Here is a 17702-nt window from a genome sequence, read left to right as displayed (position 1 = left end):
GAATAATTTGACCAGATAAAATGTGTCTTTAATTGTTACTGTAAATGCTGCTAAAGATTGATAAACTTATATATCTGACAATAATACACACACAAGGCAAATGCATTGAATGCGTGTGTAATACACCTCTTGAACCATGAACCACAGAAATGATTGAAGATTTATTGTATGTATAATATTTATTATTTTAAATATGCCTTCCTTCTGATCCCAACATTAGGAAAGAGTGGATGAACTTTATTTTTAATAAAAGTTCCAGACCGTGTCAGTAAGAACTTGGTCGTTTGTTCACTTCATTTTACCGTGGATTCGTTTACAAACAAGAAAAATTCTTACACAGTACAGCAAGTGTGTTCTTGGATGCAGACACACTTGTGAGTGCTTAGTTATGTTTAGATAAAAGTAAAGATGGTTTTATGTCACCGATCGGTCTGTGCAGCGCCGATGCATCTCGAACAAGCCGATCGTTGTATGACATCAAAGTACCGTGAGAGCGATTTGAAAGCATGCAGAGCCGTCTGCTCTATAGCTCTGGCAGTACTTTGATATCATGCACCACTGATCGGTTTGCACAGTGCCGCTTCAAGTCGAACACACCTATACAGTTGATTGGTGACAAACATGATGCAGGACAACAACTCACTGCGTGATGGAGCCTATAGAATGCAGTTAACCTACATGACCTAAAAATGCAAGATATTGGGAAAAAAATGTATGAGATTTTGTCTCATGTTTATATCATATATAGGCTAGTTAAGCCATATCACACGAGCAACGAGTGCAATATCAGACGAGTGCTGTTTTTACACAACAGTTCACTAAATAAACTTAAGTATTGTTTTAGACACAATATTGTCTGTTTTTGCTCAGTTTTATTTCTTATTAAAGCCACAGCAGAACTGTTGTGCGTCTCCAAGCAACACAATTTCTGAATGAATCCGCCTTTTAAAGGAATGGGGTGAACCAATGATTCAATGGCCAATTCATAAAGAGAGCCATTTACTGCATTCATGAATGAATCAGCCGTTTGAACCAATCGAATTAATGAATCAATGACTTATTCATTAAGACATTTACTGGCACCCACTGGCAGTTTCTTATTTAGAATAGTGTTTCATTAAAAAAATAATATCATATTTACATATTAATAAAAAAAAATCTGAAATTTTTAAAAAAAAATCCATATTAATGAAAAACTAATTAAAGGGATAGTTCACAAAAATAAAACGCATACAAATGAAAAAAAGAAAGAAAAAAAGACAATGCAAAAAAAAATCTTTCTAAAGCTACTTTTTGTAATGTCTATTTCATGCATTTCTCATGTAATACAACAATGGCTTCAAATGATTTTTTTGTGGGTAATTTCCCAGCCAAATTTGATGTGCAGATTTTAAAGTTTAAAGGCTTTTTATTTGGCAAATGTTTATGTAAAAGGACTGTAGACACATCAACTTGATATCAATAGCATTAGGGAATCAAACATGCACATTCAATTTAAAGGGGTCATATGATGTTGCTAAAAATAACATTATTTTGTGTATTTGGTGTAATGAAATGTGATTATGCGGTTTAAGGTTCAAAAAACACATTATTTTCCACATACTGTACGTTATTGTTTCTCCTCTATGCCGGCCGGAGCGACGAGACAAAAACATTAAAAGGGTCATATGATGCGATTTCAATTTTTCCTTTCTCTTTGGAGTGTTACAAGCTCTTACCTTGGGAGAAACCAGGCTCAGTCGGGGGGCCAGTTCTCCTCTGGCCAGACGAAACCAGCAGTTCAATTCCACTTAATTCTTTATGCACGAAGAGCTTGTAACACTCCAAAGAGAAAGGAAAAATTTAAATCGCATCATATGACCCCTTTAAATAAATATAAAAAAATAGCAATAATAAAGTTAACAATAGTCCATTTGTACATATGTTACAGTGCAGGTAAACTACAGACTTTCAGAGGATAATGCATGAGGTGTTGGTCCCACAATTTGGCTGTAATATAATTATTTGCTGCAGGTACTGTGTAATGTTGAGCTGTTTGAATATGAAGGATTGTCTGCTGCACCTGATCCAGGCTGGCCAGATTGCTTCAACTCTGTGGTATTTGTGTTTAGGCCCTCCCTGAATACCCACATCCAAATAATGGAACACACTGCACAGCACGGCAGCTTTGATGGTGAATCACACGGTTATATTTAGCTGATATTACAATCAAATCTTTTAATTTTTGTCTAAGTTTGAATGCGCTCAAAGCCTGTTGGAACTTGAATTAGCCTCAATGCCGTTTTGTCACGTTTGTATTTTTTAATCTTTAAAAACAAGAACACCATATATACATTACCATTCAAAGGTTTCAGTAAGATTTTATTTGAAAGCAATTCATACTTTTATTCAGTAAGTATGTATTAAATTGATCAAAAGTGACAGTAAAGACATTTATACTATTTCAAAAAGTTTCAAATAAATGCTGTTCTTTAGAACTTTCTATTCATATACATTACTATGTCATGTCTTGTCCAGTATAGGAGGAGACCAGGGTGTTTTAAACACTTTCTTCAGTGACTGGGCAGTAAAAGATATCAGAAAGCATTTATCAATTGTGTACAACCTCACAGTAGGCACTGTTTAAACATATCTGCCAGCATTTCAGCAGTAAGTTTTCATGCAAACTTTTATTAAGTATTCCTTATGTTATGTATTTGTGTACTGTTTAGTAACTAATCCAATATTACATTAAACACATACATATATGACAGATAGACATTCTGGTTTTGTACAGGTATGGCCACCATGCAAAATTTGTCCACTTCTTGGGTGGGACCAAGCCCTGGCACCTTTCATATGACCCACAAGCTGCCAATGAGTCATCTTTTAGGCATTCTATCAAGAACTTTCAGCAATTTATAAATTTATGGTGTGACAGCTACAAGTTAAAAAGGATGACAATAATGAAGACTATGTAAGACTGCACTCACATCAGATATCTTGTTTTCATTTTGTTCACAGTAATAATACCTACGTGGCCCATTTGACTGTTCTTATGACATATATTTATGCATTTTGCATACACTTTTATCAAAAATGACTTCCATTGTATTCAAGGAATATTTTATCAGTTTATTCATCCCTGGGAATCACTAACCAAAGTTATTGCAAAATCACTTTGAACCACTAGGGATTACCAGTGTACTTACATGGTAACTCCTCAGGAACTGTCCACTTAATATAAAGTGTAACATTCTGGACACCAACCACAATTTATATGTAAAGCCTAACTTACTGGCCACTGCTGTGTAACATCCGAGTAATTACATGGTAAATCCATAGGAATTACTTACTTAATATAAAGTGTAACACTTTCTTTACCAAAAAGTGCTGTTATTCCTGTTACACATTTTACGTTCATTACCAAGAAGTGTTGTTACCAATGTCCTGTTACACATTTGTATTTACACATACCATTCAGTGGGTTGTTACATATATGTAGTTACATAAACATTACAGCTGTAGATACTATGTACCAATGTGTACTTACACTGTGGTTACATACTATGTACACATCTATTTACTATGTAAGTACACAGGTATTAGGGCCACTTAATATAAAGTGGGACCCTTTCTTCTGTGAAACATGAAAGAAGATAATTTGAAGAATGTTGGTAACCAAATGGTTTCAGTTCCCATTGGCTTCCACTGTATTTTTTTGTCCATACAATCAGAAGTCAATGGGAAACAAAAATCTTGTTTTCCAACATTCTTCAAAATCTTTTTTATGTTCTGCTTAAGAAAGAAGTTAATGGCTTTGCAACCACATGAGGGTGAGTAAATGATGACTGAATTTTCATTTTTGTGTAAACTCTCATTTTAACTCACCATTAGCATAATCATCTAATTTAATGGACCTAATATTAAATAGTTTATAAACTGTCAGTCAGTCATCTCTGATCTTTCTCTTGGTTTGTAGTCAGTGCAGCATTTGGTTTCTCCACAGATACATCAGACTCCATCACAAAGCCAAAAGAGCAGCACTGAAGCCCACCACAGAGAAATGATGACACCCTCTCCACCTCTCCAAGATCTGACTTTGGACTCACTGACAATCATCTCATCTGAAATGTCTGAGGAATCTGTAAGTCGTACTGCCCATTGAGAGAAATCAAGGTTGGAAGAACTGAAATTAAGAATTGTGAAAAATAACATTATGTAGTCTTGATTTGCCTCTCACTTTGAGTCTCTTTCTGAATCAACTCCAACTTCCTTAAAAGTATTGTGCCCTCTGGGCTTTTAGACAAATCCAGTGACACACCCAACAGTGACTCACCAACAGCACAAAGAAAACAACCAGTTCAGAGTGATGCAAATACACAGTGAATGTGAAGAGATCAGTTTACATGCAACGCAAAGGCCAGTGATTAAATTGGACCAGAACCTTTTGATTTAAGTAAAGGATAAAATTATTGTCAGTTTGCTGTCCATTCATTCAATCCATTTCCTGTATACTCCAGTGCAGATTTTGTTTGAACCAGTATACACATTCCATTACCTCACAAGCGTGTACATGCTTTATGAATTAAAATTCATTACATTAAAGGGTTAGTTCACCAAAAAATGAAAATTAGCCCATAAATTACTCACCCTCAAGTCATCCTAGGTGTATATGACTTTCTTCTTTCAGACGAATCCAGTCGGAGTTATATTATAAATGTGTCTTTGCTGGTGCTGCATGCATCAGTCCAAAAGAAGTTAAATAAAAAGTGCCCATCCATAAAAAAAGTGTCTTCTGTGGCCTTCTGAGCTCCCTGTTTTGCCATGACCTCCTGAACTGTCTGCTCCGCCATGGCTCCCCGAGTTCCCTACTCCGCCATGGCCTCCTGAGTTCCCTGCTCCGCCATGGCTTCCTAGTCTGCCTGCTCCGCCATGGCGCCCCGAACTGCCTGCTCCGCCATGGCACCCCGAGCTCCCTGCTCCGCCATGGCTCCCTGAGCTCCCTGCTCTGCCATGGTCCCTGAGCTCCCTGTGCCGCCCTTCCGGGAGGGGGGAGTAATGTCAGACTCTGTTCCGTGTCTGTGTGTGTTTTCTTCCCCCACGTGCTCCAGGTTATGTTTATTTCCTTATTTGGTTTCCTGTTCCTTTCCTGATTGTGTTATCATTTGTTCCAGGCAGTAGCAGTTTTTGGCACGGGTGAACCGGGCAGCCGCCCGGGGCGGCATTTTTTCATGATACATGGGGGGCGGCACGAGCAGTTAAAAAAAATAATAAAATCCTCTGCGCCGCCGCCGCGAAGCAGTTTTCTATTATCTATAATTTCACTGTGTGGGGAATTGGCAAATTGGCGCCCCTGTTTGCTGAGAAGGTGCCGTGCACAGAAGCTGTGTGAGAAGGGGACAGGGGAGCGGGGCGCGGCGCGGGGGACAGTTCTCCTCTGGGTCTCTCCCAAATGGAACGGACAAGGGCGGGGGGGATACTGTCATATTTTGTGCAGAATTGGAGGTGGAGATTGTGCACCTTAAAAAGTGTGTTTCCTGTTGTAATTGCAATAGTTGAAGGGGGTCTCGCCCAGGGTGTAATTCAATGTAGAACCACCTCTGGTTCCAGGTGTTCCCCATTCTGTTCCATTGTTCCCAGGTGTGTCCCATTAGTTTCAGTGTATTTAAAGTGTTTTCTGCCCCTCGTTGCCCGTCCGGTATTGATCGTCAATCCCCATGTCCTACGTGTTATTCCTGTGGTGTCAATGTCAATAAAGACTGTGTATCCTGATTCTCCAGCATTCCCCTCGTTCCTTGTTCCTCGCTCCTCACCGTATAGGTGCACCGTGACACTTATGGGGAAAATGAATGATTATGTTGTTGCATTTCTTTTAATACTCATTACATCTTTCCAATATACTTTAGTATCTGAGCTTCTTTCAAAAAGTAAAAATTGGTTAATTAAAAAAATTAATCTGCTTTATTATAATTAAGCAAAACCATAAAAATTAAAAAAAATAAATAAAATATAAAAAATACTTGCTATTATTTTATTTCAGATAGTTGGTAAGGCCACATTTCTCATTTTCATTTAGTTGAACTTGATTTACTAAAATAACCAGATCTGAAATAAAAATGAATAAAAATGATAGACATAAAAAAAGATAATACAAATGACTGAACAAAAATAACAACAAAATTACTAAAACTTCAACTAAAATAGAAATAGAAAATGTAAAGATAAAAACTAATTCAAAATATGAATAAAAACTACAATAGTATTAAAAAAAATATTCTAAAATAAAATAACACTGCTTCACAAAATTAACTTTGAGATTGGTCTGTTTTTATAAATACTGCCATCTAATGGTGGCTCATTAATGCAGTTTTTAGACTTGAATTTGCAGTCATGTATCCACCAGTATCTCCCCCCAGAACTACATATAATTATGATTTTGATAGCAATATTGTAACTAAAGTTAGATTTTATCATGGTCCCTTGAATTGCAGGCAGCTGCTGAGACAGAGGTGGACGACCTGGAGCATCGACGCATGTGGGAGGAAGGTCCCGCTGATTATATGGGCAAAGACACTTTTAACAACATCATGAGGAAACATGTTTATTTTTCTTTATTAATTTTGTGTGTATGTGCTGGATGTGTTTATGAGATTATGTAAAAGACTGTCAACATATAGTTCCGTTTATACTGTATGCCCATCATCTCAACTGTTACATTTTCACCTCCTCATATATAGCTTTTTTCTACCTCTGGTGTATATTTGCCACAATCACTGGATCATATCAAAAATGCTATTAAAAATGTCTCATATACAAATGTAACTTGCGTTAAACTGAATCTTGTAATTAAGTTTCTGTATTATAAGCCTATATGTGATAAGATCTTTCTGTATGATTTAGACTTTGCTGTGATCTTTTGTTTGCAGTTTTTGTAAAGCATTGACTGTAAATATTCTCTATAGCTTGTTAGGGGAGACATTATGAATTACCATTTCAAATCAGTTAAAGTATTAATCAATTATTATTAAATCATGAGAAAAGAATCAAGAGCATGATTTAGTAGTTGTCAATGTCCAACAAAAATCATGTAACAAATCCTTCAACAAAGAGGAAATGTGCCTAACAGACTATGGTCTTCAACACGTCTTTCTTTGCAGTGCCCTACAGCAAAATTGTCATATTTTTGCCACTAGAGGTCAGGCTATAAACACTCTCTAGCTTTTACACCCCCACAAACTCCACTGGTAGAGCATAACAGTCTGAGGCAAAATTGTCATCTATCAAAAGGTGATAAATCATAAAGGATTATTCCTGGGAGTTTTATAAAACATATTTATCTCTCTCCAGAGATGCTTAACACAACCCTGTCTCCAACTCTTATCTGCCAGACACCACAAACTTTTATGGTAAGCAAACTTAGTGGCCAGACAAAGTCAAAGCCATCAGCATGTTCTATGATGGAACCTAATTTTTTTAAACCCTTGTTTTAATATTAGATCAATTTATTACCCTCTGGATCTGCCCTGTTAACATGACAGCTCTTTGAAGTCATTAACTATTTATACTTATGTTACTCAGTCAATTAGAGAGCATCTTTCATTTGATTTGGTTCAATAAATCATGCCAGTCACAGTATATTGAGGTCTTCCCTTCTGAATGATCTTTCTCTCTTCATATGTTCTAAACCGAGCACAAGAGAGATCTGATTGCATTCTGATTCACTCTAAATATGTGTATTTATTTTGAACCATTACTGTAGTAAAACAATATCAATAAAAATTAAATATCATATATCAATCATATAAGTTCTGACAATACAACAGCCGTTTTCACATCCCCAGGTTTGGATTGTGAATGCATAGCAGGGTAAACTTTTGTAAACATGTAATTATAACAAATATAAATTTTGCATTCCCACTTGCTACAACAGTGAAAGAGTGAGAGAGAGAGAGAGAGAGAGAGAGAGAGAGAGAGAGAGAGAGAGAGAGAGAGAGAGAGAGAGCAGCTACCATTTCCATCCTTGAGCTGTTTATTTTAAGCTATGCATTGTAACAAATGAAGGTGTACTACATAGTGTGGCAGATGTAAAGACTTTTTCAGTTACAAATGTTCTCCCACAGAGAACATGTAAATAGAGGACAGCTTCTCAAAATATGTATGTTGTTGAAATCTAAAAACCATAAATCACTTGAGGGCTCAGTTTAGTCAGTTTAGTCTCTTACATTATAGTTTCCAAAATTCCTATTTTCATTAACTGCTCTTATTTACTGGTTAGAGAATGTTTATAAAGTCATTTGCAGAGTGTAGAGAGCACTCACATTTAAAACAAAAAACATTTTATAAATACCATGTTGCTTCATATTGTTGGGCATAAAGTTTGTATTTGAAGTATATACATATATATATATTTATATTTGATAGCAGATTGATGTGTAAAATTATTGACGGTCTTTGTTTACTCAGACTGTAAAGATCATCGTAATGTGCTACATTTTTACAGGACTTCCACCCAGAGACAGGTTTATGAACCAAGATGGTGCTTGTTGTAAATATAGAATCTAAAAAGTAATCACCCCCTTGAATCCCTGATGTTTCATTTCTCTGTAACACATTCTCATGACAGTTTAGTAACTCCCCCAGAGGAAATTCTCTTTCCATCACTCTCCTGACAAAACATTTGCCTCTGATTTCTAACCTATTTAAGTACAGAAGGGCATTGTTCTTCATATGTCATCTGTATCAGAATGGCTGACATGAAACTTTGGTTATTTTTAAAAGTCATCTTTATTAAAAATATGCAAAATAGAAATACACTAGTTTTCAAAAAACAAATAATTTACGAATGTTACAACTGGACAAGTAGGTATGAAAATTTTAAAACAGATCTATGCAGTTACAAAAATTATACGAGAAAGCTATTGTAGGCAACTTTGTGCCTGATTTGAGAATCTGTGAATGTAAAACTGGAAAAAAAGTCATTTTTGGAACGTGTGATTCATTCAAAAAATGTGTAAAAAAACATCTACTTACATTTGATTGTTTTGAATAATTCGATGTTTTTTTTTTCTTTATTTGATGCATTATTAAAATAATTTTATCCCTGATTTGTGAAATATTCTGAATTGTCGGCTTTGAAAGTCAGAATATTTCATTTATATTTTTCATCATGGCTATAAATATATATCTTTTATTTCATCTATACATTTAGACATAAACTATCATTGTCAAAAAGAAAAAGTAGAAAGATGCCTTTTATTATCAGTAGGTTGGTTACATTACATTAATCCCATACCAAGCTTTTGAAGAATAGTACCTTTTTACATTTCACAATGTTTTACTTGCGAACTTTAATAAAATACAATGTAATGGGCTGATTCCTTTCTATATTTCACATTGACAAATGCTATTGCTATTAAGCTGTGTTACAGCTCAATGTCGCAGTTCCTAGGGCATATGAAGAGTAGATGTCCTGTGTTTCTTAGTACACATAAAGGTATGTACTTTTTGAGTCAACCCCAACCACATTTCTGGCTGTGCATCTGTATAATCCCGCATCTCTTATTGTAGGATTCTGGATGATTAAGGAACCCTGAGGATGGAGGTACTTGTTCCCAATCAGCCGTGGCTGGGGGCTGACAATAAGCCGTGTTCGGTCTGGGGTCTCCCATACAACTTCTGCTTTGGGGATACCTATGGCCAGACAGTTAAGTTGTACTGCTACTCCTCTTTTAGCATAGGTGGCAGGAACTGGGCCACTAGTGACGCGGGGTGGATATGCAATTATGATGACTGGGACAGTTAGCAGGGAGCTTCCATATTCATTTGAGGCCCTGCAGGTGTATGAGCCTCTGTCATGGACAGCGGTCTGTTGGATTGAGAGGGTTCCATTGGGAAGAACAGCATAACGACCTGCCCTTTGAGGTCGGTTTAAGACCATCCCGCTCGGCAGGGTCCAGGCGAGGTGGACAGAGTCAGTATTTGACAAGCAGTGCAGATGTAAACTCTGCCCATTCATGATACTAACAGGTGAGTTATACCTGTTATTGATCTCTGGCTTGTGCCCTGGCATTAATGTAACAGTTCTTTCAACCATTCCAGCAGCATTGCGTCCCAAACAACGATATGTGCCTGCCTCTGAGAGAGCAGGGTTACTAATGACCAAAGTCCCATCTGACTTGTGGAGGAATTTATTGAATTGTGCACCACTCAACAGAGGGGAGCCATTTAGAAGGATCCAAGTCAGCTGTGGGGTAGGTGACCCCTCAAATGAACAGTTAAGGTTAATGGTCCTGCCTACAGTCAGTAAGAGCGACTCTATTTTAGGACTCTTAAGTTTTGGCTTCTCTAAAATATCTGTTACATCAAGCTGAACAACAAGCTTTGTTTCACCTCCCTCATTACGAGCAATGCAGGCTAACTGGCCTGCATCGGTCATTCTCACTGAACGGATATCCAAAGTGCCATTGCGATGTACTGTCATTCGACTGCCATAATATGGTGCAGGGAGTACAACATTTTCTGGAAGAACCCACATGACACGTGGAACAGGGGTACCAGTAGTTTCACAGTCAATCAGTTTCCGCTGATCTCTCACACTAGACACCCGCATTGAGTTTGTGGTGCCTATGAGGCCATTAATCGTAGGTGGAGAGACAAGGATTTCTACTCTGGCCACTTTGCGATCCTGCCCGGCACTGTTCCTGGCAAGACATATATAGTTCCCACCATCGAATCGCTGAACTTTCTCAATTACTAGAGTCCCATTATCGTGTATAAAATACTTGTCTGAACCTGAAGTTATGGCTCTATTAGTGGGTGAAAACCACAATATAAGAGGTGTTGGCTCACCCTTGGCACTGCATTGCAGAGAGATGGATTCTCCGTACAGGACCCTGATGACATTATTTGTCTTATTCGCAATCACAGGAACATCTGCAACTACTTTTACATGCACTTTCATCTCATCTTTTCCAACTTGGTTCTCAGCATAACAAGTATAGTCGCCCTCTTCATGCATCCCGACTTCATTGAAGAAGAGGGTTCCATTGTCAAAGACAACATACCTGCGACTTCGACTGCCAACATTACGTTCAGACTTCATGACACTGTTGATCATGGTGCCATCAGGCAGTGCCCACTTGATTTTAGGGTCAGGTAGTCCAGAAGCCACACAGTCAACTTTTAGGTTTCCTCCATACATCACCTTCCTATCAGCCTCTGTCTTCTGCTCAATTTTAGCAGGTTTTGCCATTACGCTGACCTTAAAGGGCACTAAATCATCCCCGATTTTGTTGCGGACAACACAGAGATATTCACCGTCATCTTTCTCTGTCACAGAGACGATGGATAGCGTACCATTGGCAGACACTTTGATCCTTTGATCATAACTGAAATATAAAAAAATGGCATTATTATTATTGCTGTGCACTTCTTTTAGAAGAGCAGTTAGTGTTTGATTTGCATGCAAATGGTAACATGTCTCATCAGTCAAAACAGGATACAAAGTTATGAAAACAGAGTTTCTAACCACATGCTTTAAGTAGCAAGAGAAATGCAGAAAGGGAAAAAAAGTAAGACAGTAGAAAAAAGTAAGACTACGTGCACATTGTTCTGAAATGTATAAACCTAGAATGTACTTTCCTGCAAAGGAGATGTGCTTCAGTGAAGTGTTTATATTACCTGTAGTGAGCATCCACAAGCTTTTTGGATGGAGTCCTCCAGATGATCCTGGGTTCTGGATTCCCTGACGCAATACAGTCCAGGTGCAACCTGCCTCCATAGACAACATCTGTTTTTTGAGGTGAAGAAAATGTAATCTTGGCTCTTGAGTATATTATGGACTTCCTTACAGTCAAAATAATGGCCCTCCATGCAGTGCCAACCACATTGGTTACTGAGCATTCATACCTCCCTGCATCTGTCGGAGAGAGACTACGAACATAGAGTGTCCCATTAGGGAATACAAACAAGTTACGTCCATTAATGAACTGTGAGGGACGGAGCTGCATTCCATCAGGGGTAATCCAGCCAATGGCAGGGGGAGGGACACCCCTGGCAGTGCAATTCAAGTAGGCAGTGCTTCCCTCTGGAACAGTGATATTCTCATTTCTTGGTTGCTGAATGATGGGTGGCAAGGCCACAATAGTCAACCTAACAGATATGGTATCAGCACCAGCTGCATTGCTAGCAATGCATTTATAAATTCCTCTATCCATGTGACTGACCGATTTCATGTGAAGCGTGCCATTAGGTAAGACTGAGACCATGTTCTCAGGATTGCCATGAGTAGGTCCACTAGAATGTACCATTTCCCTATCAGGTAGGACCCAGGTGATCCGAGGCTGAGGATGCCCTTGGGACTGACACTCAAACTGAACAGTTTCTCCAAGGTATGCTGTGACTTCACTGAAGCGAGGCTGCAGCACTCTGGGGTGTTCCGCCAGAACAATCAAATTAACTACAATTTTATCCTCTCCATACTGGTTTTGGACACTGCAGAGGTACTGGCCCCGGTCCAGAGGAAGTACATTATGGATTATTAGTGTACCATTAGAGGACACCTCAAATCTTTGAACCCTGGTGTTCTGTGAAACACTTGCTCCTGCAAAAAAACAGTGACAATTTTAGTACAGTATCAACAGGATATATTTCAACATGCATGTGTCAACAATCTATTGAAAATGTAATTGTAATATTGTTAAATAATGAAAAACCATATCTTTCCTACCTGTGGATACTTTAGTCCATGAAAGGAAGGGGCTGGGTTTCCCCACAGCCACACAAGGCAAATAGACATCAGTCTCAGCATGTGCTGTTACTGATCTAATGTCTGTGCTGGTGATCCGAGGTTTGCCTCTACCCTCAGGCACTGCTGTTGGCCTTTGTTGATGTCCTCCTGTTGTGGCATAACGTACCGAAAAGCTTCCTCTACCCTGAACACCTGGCCTACCAGGAAGTTTTTGCTTGGGTGAAGATACTGTTGAAGTTGAGTGAAGTGGTTGATTCGTGAGTGTTTTTGTAGTGGTCTTTTTATAGATGTTTTTCTCTAATTCTTGAGACCCTGTTTCCTCAGAAATGCTAGCTAACTGATAAGGAAATTGTGTGATTGGAGGTTCTATCTTACTAATGTATTTGTCACTGTCAGGAATGTGATTTGCATTGTCTAGTTCACCTAGCATGCTTGCAGAAGTGGGTGTATTTGGGTAAAACTTATGAGCATGTACTGTAGGAGATTTCAGAGCTGTTGCAGTTGTTGTTGTTGTGGCAAGAATGTTTTCTTTTGTAACTGGAGCCACATCAGCCCAAGGTTTCATGGATAAAGAAGAATCTTCTCTGTTGTGAATGCTACCAGTTGGAAGTCTGCTTGGTTCTGTTGTTGCAACCACTAATACTGGAGAGCTTTTGGGGCTGCCTGTTGGAACCTGTGAACTCTGTTGTGCCCCCTCAAAAATTGTAGTGGCTGCTGTTGTTGAACCATATTGAATTTCCAAATCATTTTTGAGGATTTCATTTTGGGTGCTTGGGGAAGATGAAGAGAATGGCCTCACAGGAAATCTTCCTTCAAGCTCTTTGTATGACAGAATGTTTACAGTCTCTGTGGGGTTATGTTGGTTGTTTGCTTTATCTGGACTTGCACCTGGAAGTTCTTCTAATTGTACATGAGAGTTGTCTGGTGTTGGGATCAAGCTGGGGTCTCTAGTAATTTTTTCCTGTTGAGTCTCTTCAAACGTTTTAGCTGCAGGGATATGCATGCTTGTAAACCACTCATGAATGTCTGCCTTCACAGAAGGATTTGGAATATGGGGGGACAAGGTGGATTTTTTTTCTTTCTGTATAGTTGCTTTTTCTTGTTCTCTTCCAAAATTACTGAATGTTGATGGAGACACTGGTACTATTTTAAGTTCTTGGGCTGGCTTAGAATCAGACGAGTGTCTATCCTTTGTCATAGATACATTTTCTTGAGATTTGGATTCATGGGTTTTGTTATTCCTGCCACTGTATAAAGGATCTGTGTTCCCTTCATGAGTCATTTTGCCTAGTGACGGTGGTTGGCTGTCAGTTAATGGAACAGCAGTATTCATCTTGGCTCCTGTACTTTTGGCCCATGAAGGTGTTTCTATTTTAGCTTGAGAGGAGGCAGTTGTCTTAGTGACTGAAAACCCATTTGTAACCTCCACAACTGAAGCCGAAGTGGGCAGTGGGGTGACATTGGTGACATATACTGATGATTTAGAACTGTTTGTCTTACTTCTAATTCGATTAGGCTTTTTTCGTCTTCCACCATTCCTCCTCCTCAAACTGGATGAGTTCCTAGCACGTGAGGAAGAGGCATTAAGTGAATTAATGAAGGTTGTTTTATGTCCTGAAGTGGGTTTGGTGGTTGGTGTCACAGTAAGAAGCAGTGGAATTTTTGAGACATTATGTTTCTTCTGAGTTATGTGCTTTTGTAGGGTCTGTGGTCCTTCCTTAATTGTAGTTAGAATTTCTGTAAAAGAGTGCACAGCAGTTTCTGCACTTGGTTCTGAGAAGGTTTTTGCTGTGGTCGATGCTAAGTTGTGATCCATCCTTCCCTGATAAACTTCTCTCACATCCTCAGGGTTTTGCAAAACCCTGTGCTCTTCCTCATCTTTGCCATCAGACTTTTGAATTGCTTCAGTTATTATGCCACCATCTATTGTGTGGCTTTGGTTTTCCTGTAAATGGGTTCCATGTGATGCTGTGCTCCACAAAGTGCTCACTGCAACTCCTTCTGCAACCTCTGAATCTCCCAAAGTAAAATGGGTCATCTGTGGTCCAACTGTGGGTTGTGTGATATATGTGCTAACTGTAAACAAATCTAAATTTGGATCCGTTTCAGGAGCGGCTATCTGGTATATAACATGTCTCGCGTTTTCAGAATTCAGAGCTCTTATATCCAAGTTGTAATCAGTAGCCTCAATGGGCATCTGTGACATTGTGACTGAGTACAACACATCCTTTGCTGGTGCCCTGCTGCCCTCTATTATTGTACCTTCTGCAGATGATCCTTCAATCTTGTTAGCAATTTCTGACTGCTTTGTGTAGGCAGCCTCTGACTCTTGTATTTTGTTTGTACTGGTCTGAACATAGTTTGGAGTAGTTGTTTTTGAACTAGTTCCACCACTGCGAACTTTTGACAAAATGCTAGCCCAGTGCTTTGGGTCTATTTGGTTGTTTGACACATTCATTTTTTTTCTTGACTCTACGGTGTTAACCCTATCCACTACTGGGGAACCTACTCTCCTCCTTGGAGTAGCAGGGCGTCTCCAGGAATTCCTGAATGGATGCCCTCCCCTTATTCCCTTGCTTGGGACCCGCCGTCGATTGGGTAAATCCACTTTCCTGGGAAGCATTTTCTCTAAAAACTCTTGAGGTTCATTATCTCCAGATGACTCCATGTCGTTTGTCACAAGGACTTTGGTTGAAACTCCCTCAGCAGGTTGAGGGCTACTTGAGTACTTCTGTAATGGGAGTAAACCTGGTGACCTTGATATTATTACTTTTGTGGCCAAAGTATCCATCCCATGCTGGTTTCCTGCTACACACTTATAGTATCCATTGTCTGAAAGCTGACTGTCTCGAATAATCAGAGTTCCATTTGAAGCAACAGATATCCTGGAAATGTTTACCCACTTGTTTACAATGCTACCATCAGGGAGAATCCAGTGTACATCAGCGTCAGGGGATCCAGTGGCAACACATGGAAGGAACAAAGGTCCACCTGTGAATCCTGTAACTGGCTCTGTTACTCCACCTCCAGGAGGTGGACTGGAGGATTCCTCCACTGTTAGGCGAAAAGGGAGAATAGTAAGGTCATCTGAAACCTGTGCAATACAGTAGTACACACCTGAATCAGAATGATCCACAGATTTGATTTCAAGAAGACCAGCACTTGATGCTGAAAGCCTGTTATCACCATTGCTAAAAGGTGTTTTTAAAGTAGAGCCATCAGGTAGCATCCATTTAACTGACTCGTTCCCTGAGCTATGTATGGAACAGTTTATCTCAGCAGGACTTCCCACGACAGCAGCCTGCATTGTTCTAGTGTCATTCTTGGACTCAATTATAGCCCAGTCCCTACTCTGCTGTCTTATAGATTCCTTTTCCATAACTTCAGTCATATACATGCTGAGAGTTAGTCGAACACTTTTACTTGTAGACTGAAGTCTGTTTAGCTGAAGGTCCATTGATGACTGCATTATCCAGGGTGGGTCAGCGGCTATGTTAGCTTTTACTCCTGTATAGTAAAGAGCATCCCTTTCAACATCTTGCCGATATCTGAAGCTTGTGTAAGGTTCCTTACTCAACATAATTTCCCTTCGAAGGTGGGCTGGAACATCACTGTAATATGCAATCAATCTCCACAACCTCTCATAACTGGACCTGTCAATTGCACACTTTAAATCTAACGTCAGAGTCACATTTGCTGATATTTGATACTGGTTAACATAGTCCCAGCCTATGCTAGTCAGCTCTCTTGGCTCAGTGACAAGGCATTCCAGGTCTACTTGATGTCCGTGTTCATCTGACATACCAAGGGAAATGTTGCCAAGGGGTTGACGAAATTCATCAACCATCAAGAGGTCACTTTCTGTGTCCTCTTGGGAAATGGCTCTGTGAGCCGTGCTGATGATGGGACTATTGCAAGTGGGTTTCTCCAACTCCTGGAGTTGTTTCTTTACTTGTTTTGGAGAGAAACACATAGCGCATAGCTGGCCATCTGGATAGGCTTTGTCCTTTTTACATTTCAGCACACCTGGAAAAGAAAAAAAACAGGCGGTTCGAAGTAAATTGACATTCATCAAGATAAAATAAAATGAAAAGCATTGAAAACAGGTCTGCAACTAATGTTACTATTATGAGTACGGTATAATTCTAAAAAACAATATATAATCCTAAGCGGATCATTATGAGATGATAATTACAGTTCATGATTTCTATTATTTTTCCCTCTGATCTGATGGGAACATCCTATTTTCTTATGTTAATGGCAACATGATTGTCAATCATGATGATAAATACCTGGTGAATTTTTATTCCACTCTCTGAACCACCTCATGTGACAGTCACAGGTCCAGGGGTTCCCATGCAGGGAGAGATTCTCCAGGTAGGGCATGCCTGCTAGCATCTTCTGTGACAAAGTGCTCAGTAAATTATCAGACAGGTACAGGTGCTTCAAAGTGGAAACTGGGAAGTGTCCAAGAATAGAGAAAGTGGAGAAGGTAGCTGGGTGGAGCTGCTGAAGTTGATTGCCCTCCAGTTGGAGAAGGCGAAGTGAAATGAGGCCTTGGAATGCATCAGCGTGGATGAACTCAAGTCTGTTGTGATCCAGGTGCAACCTAGTGAGACTCCAGAGACCCATAAGGGTCTGTCTGCTAATCACCTTCAGTTTATTATAGCTTAGTTTCAGCATCTGGGGAAAAAGAGGCATTCAACTGGATATATGTAAATATATTTTAATTTATTTATATTACATTTTAAATTTTAACTCAATGTCATCTAATTGCAAAAGTTGTTCTATAAATATATGACACACACACACACACACACACACACACACACACACATGGTACGACCATAGTATTCTTGGGAATACCATTTAAAAAACATTGTACATTGCCTATTTCAAAGTACCATAGTATTTTCACATGTCCAAAAAACAAAGCAAAACAATGGTATTTTTGCATGGTGGACTAAAATGA

General features: G+C 39.1%; 1 protein-coding gene and 1 pseudogene across 1 annotated transcript in view; one reads left to right on the top strand and one right to left on the bottom strand.

Annotated features, from left to right (window-relative positions):
- The first annotated feature begins 149 nt into the window (after nucleotides 1-149).
- On the top strand, nucleotides 150-6894 carry LOC107655046 (glycogenin-1-like; annotated as a pseudogene).
- Nucleotides 6895-9112: 2218 nt separating this feature from the next.
- mxra5a (matrix-remodelling associated 5a) overlaps nucleotides 9113-17702 on the bottom strand; it is a 10948-nt gene continuing 2358 nt past the window's right edge. The window contains exons 4-7 of the mRNA XM_016441967.1: nucleotides 17023-17413; nucleotides 12710-16756; nucleotides 11662-12583; nucleotides 9113-11369 (exon numbers count right to left, since the gene is read on the bottom strand). Coding sequence (XP_016297453.1) covers nucleotides 9461-11369; nucleotides 11662-12583; nucleotides 12710-16756; nucleotides 17023-17413 — 7269 coding nt within the window. The 3' untranslated portion in view covers nucleotides 9113-9460. The remainder of the gene's footprint in view (nucleotides 11370-11661; nucleotides 12584-12709; nucleotides 16757-17022; nucleotides 17414-17702) is intronic.

Source organism: Sinocyclocheilus anshuiensis, unplaced genomic scaffold (assembly GCF_001515605.1).
Source record: "Sinocyclocheilus anshuiensis isolate Anshui unplaced genomic scaffold, SAMN03320099.WGS_v1.1 scaffold1231, whole genome shotgun sequence".
NCBI classification, from domain to species: domain Eukaryota; kingdom Metazoa; phylum Chordata; class Actinopteri; order Cypriniformes; family Cyprinidae; genus Sinocyclocheilus; species Sinocyclocheilus anshuiensis.
Note: the sequence above shows the minus strand (reverse complement) of the source record. Positions and strands in the feature narration are given on the sequence as shown.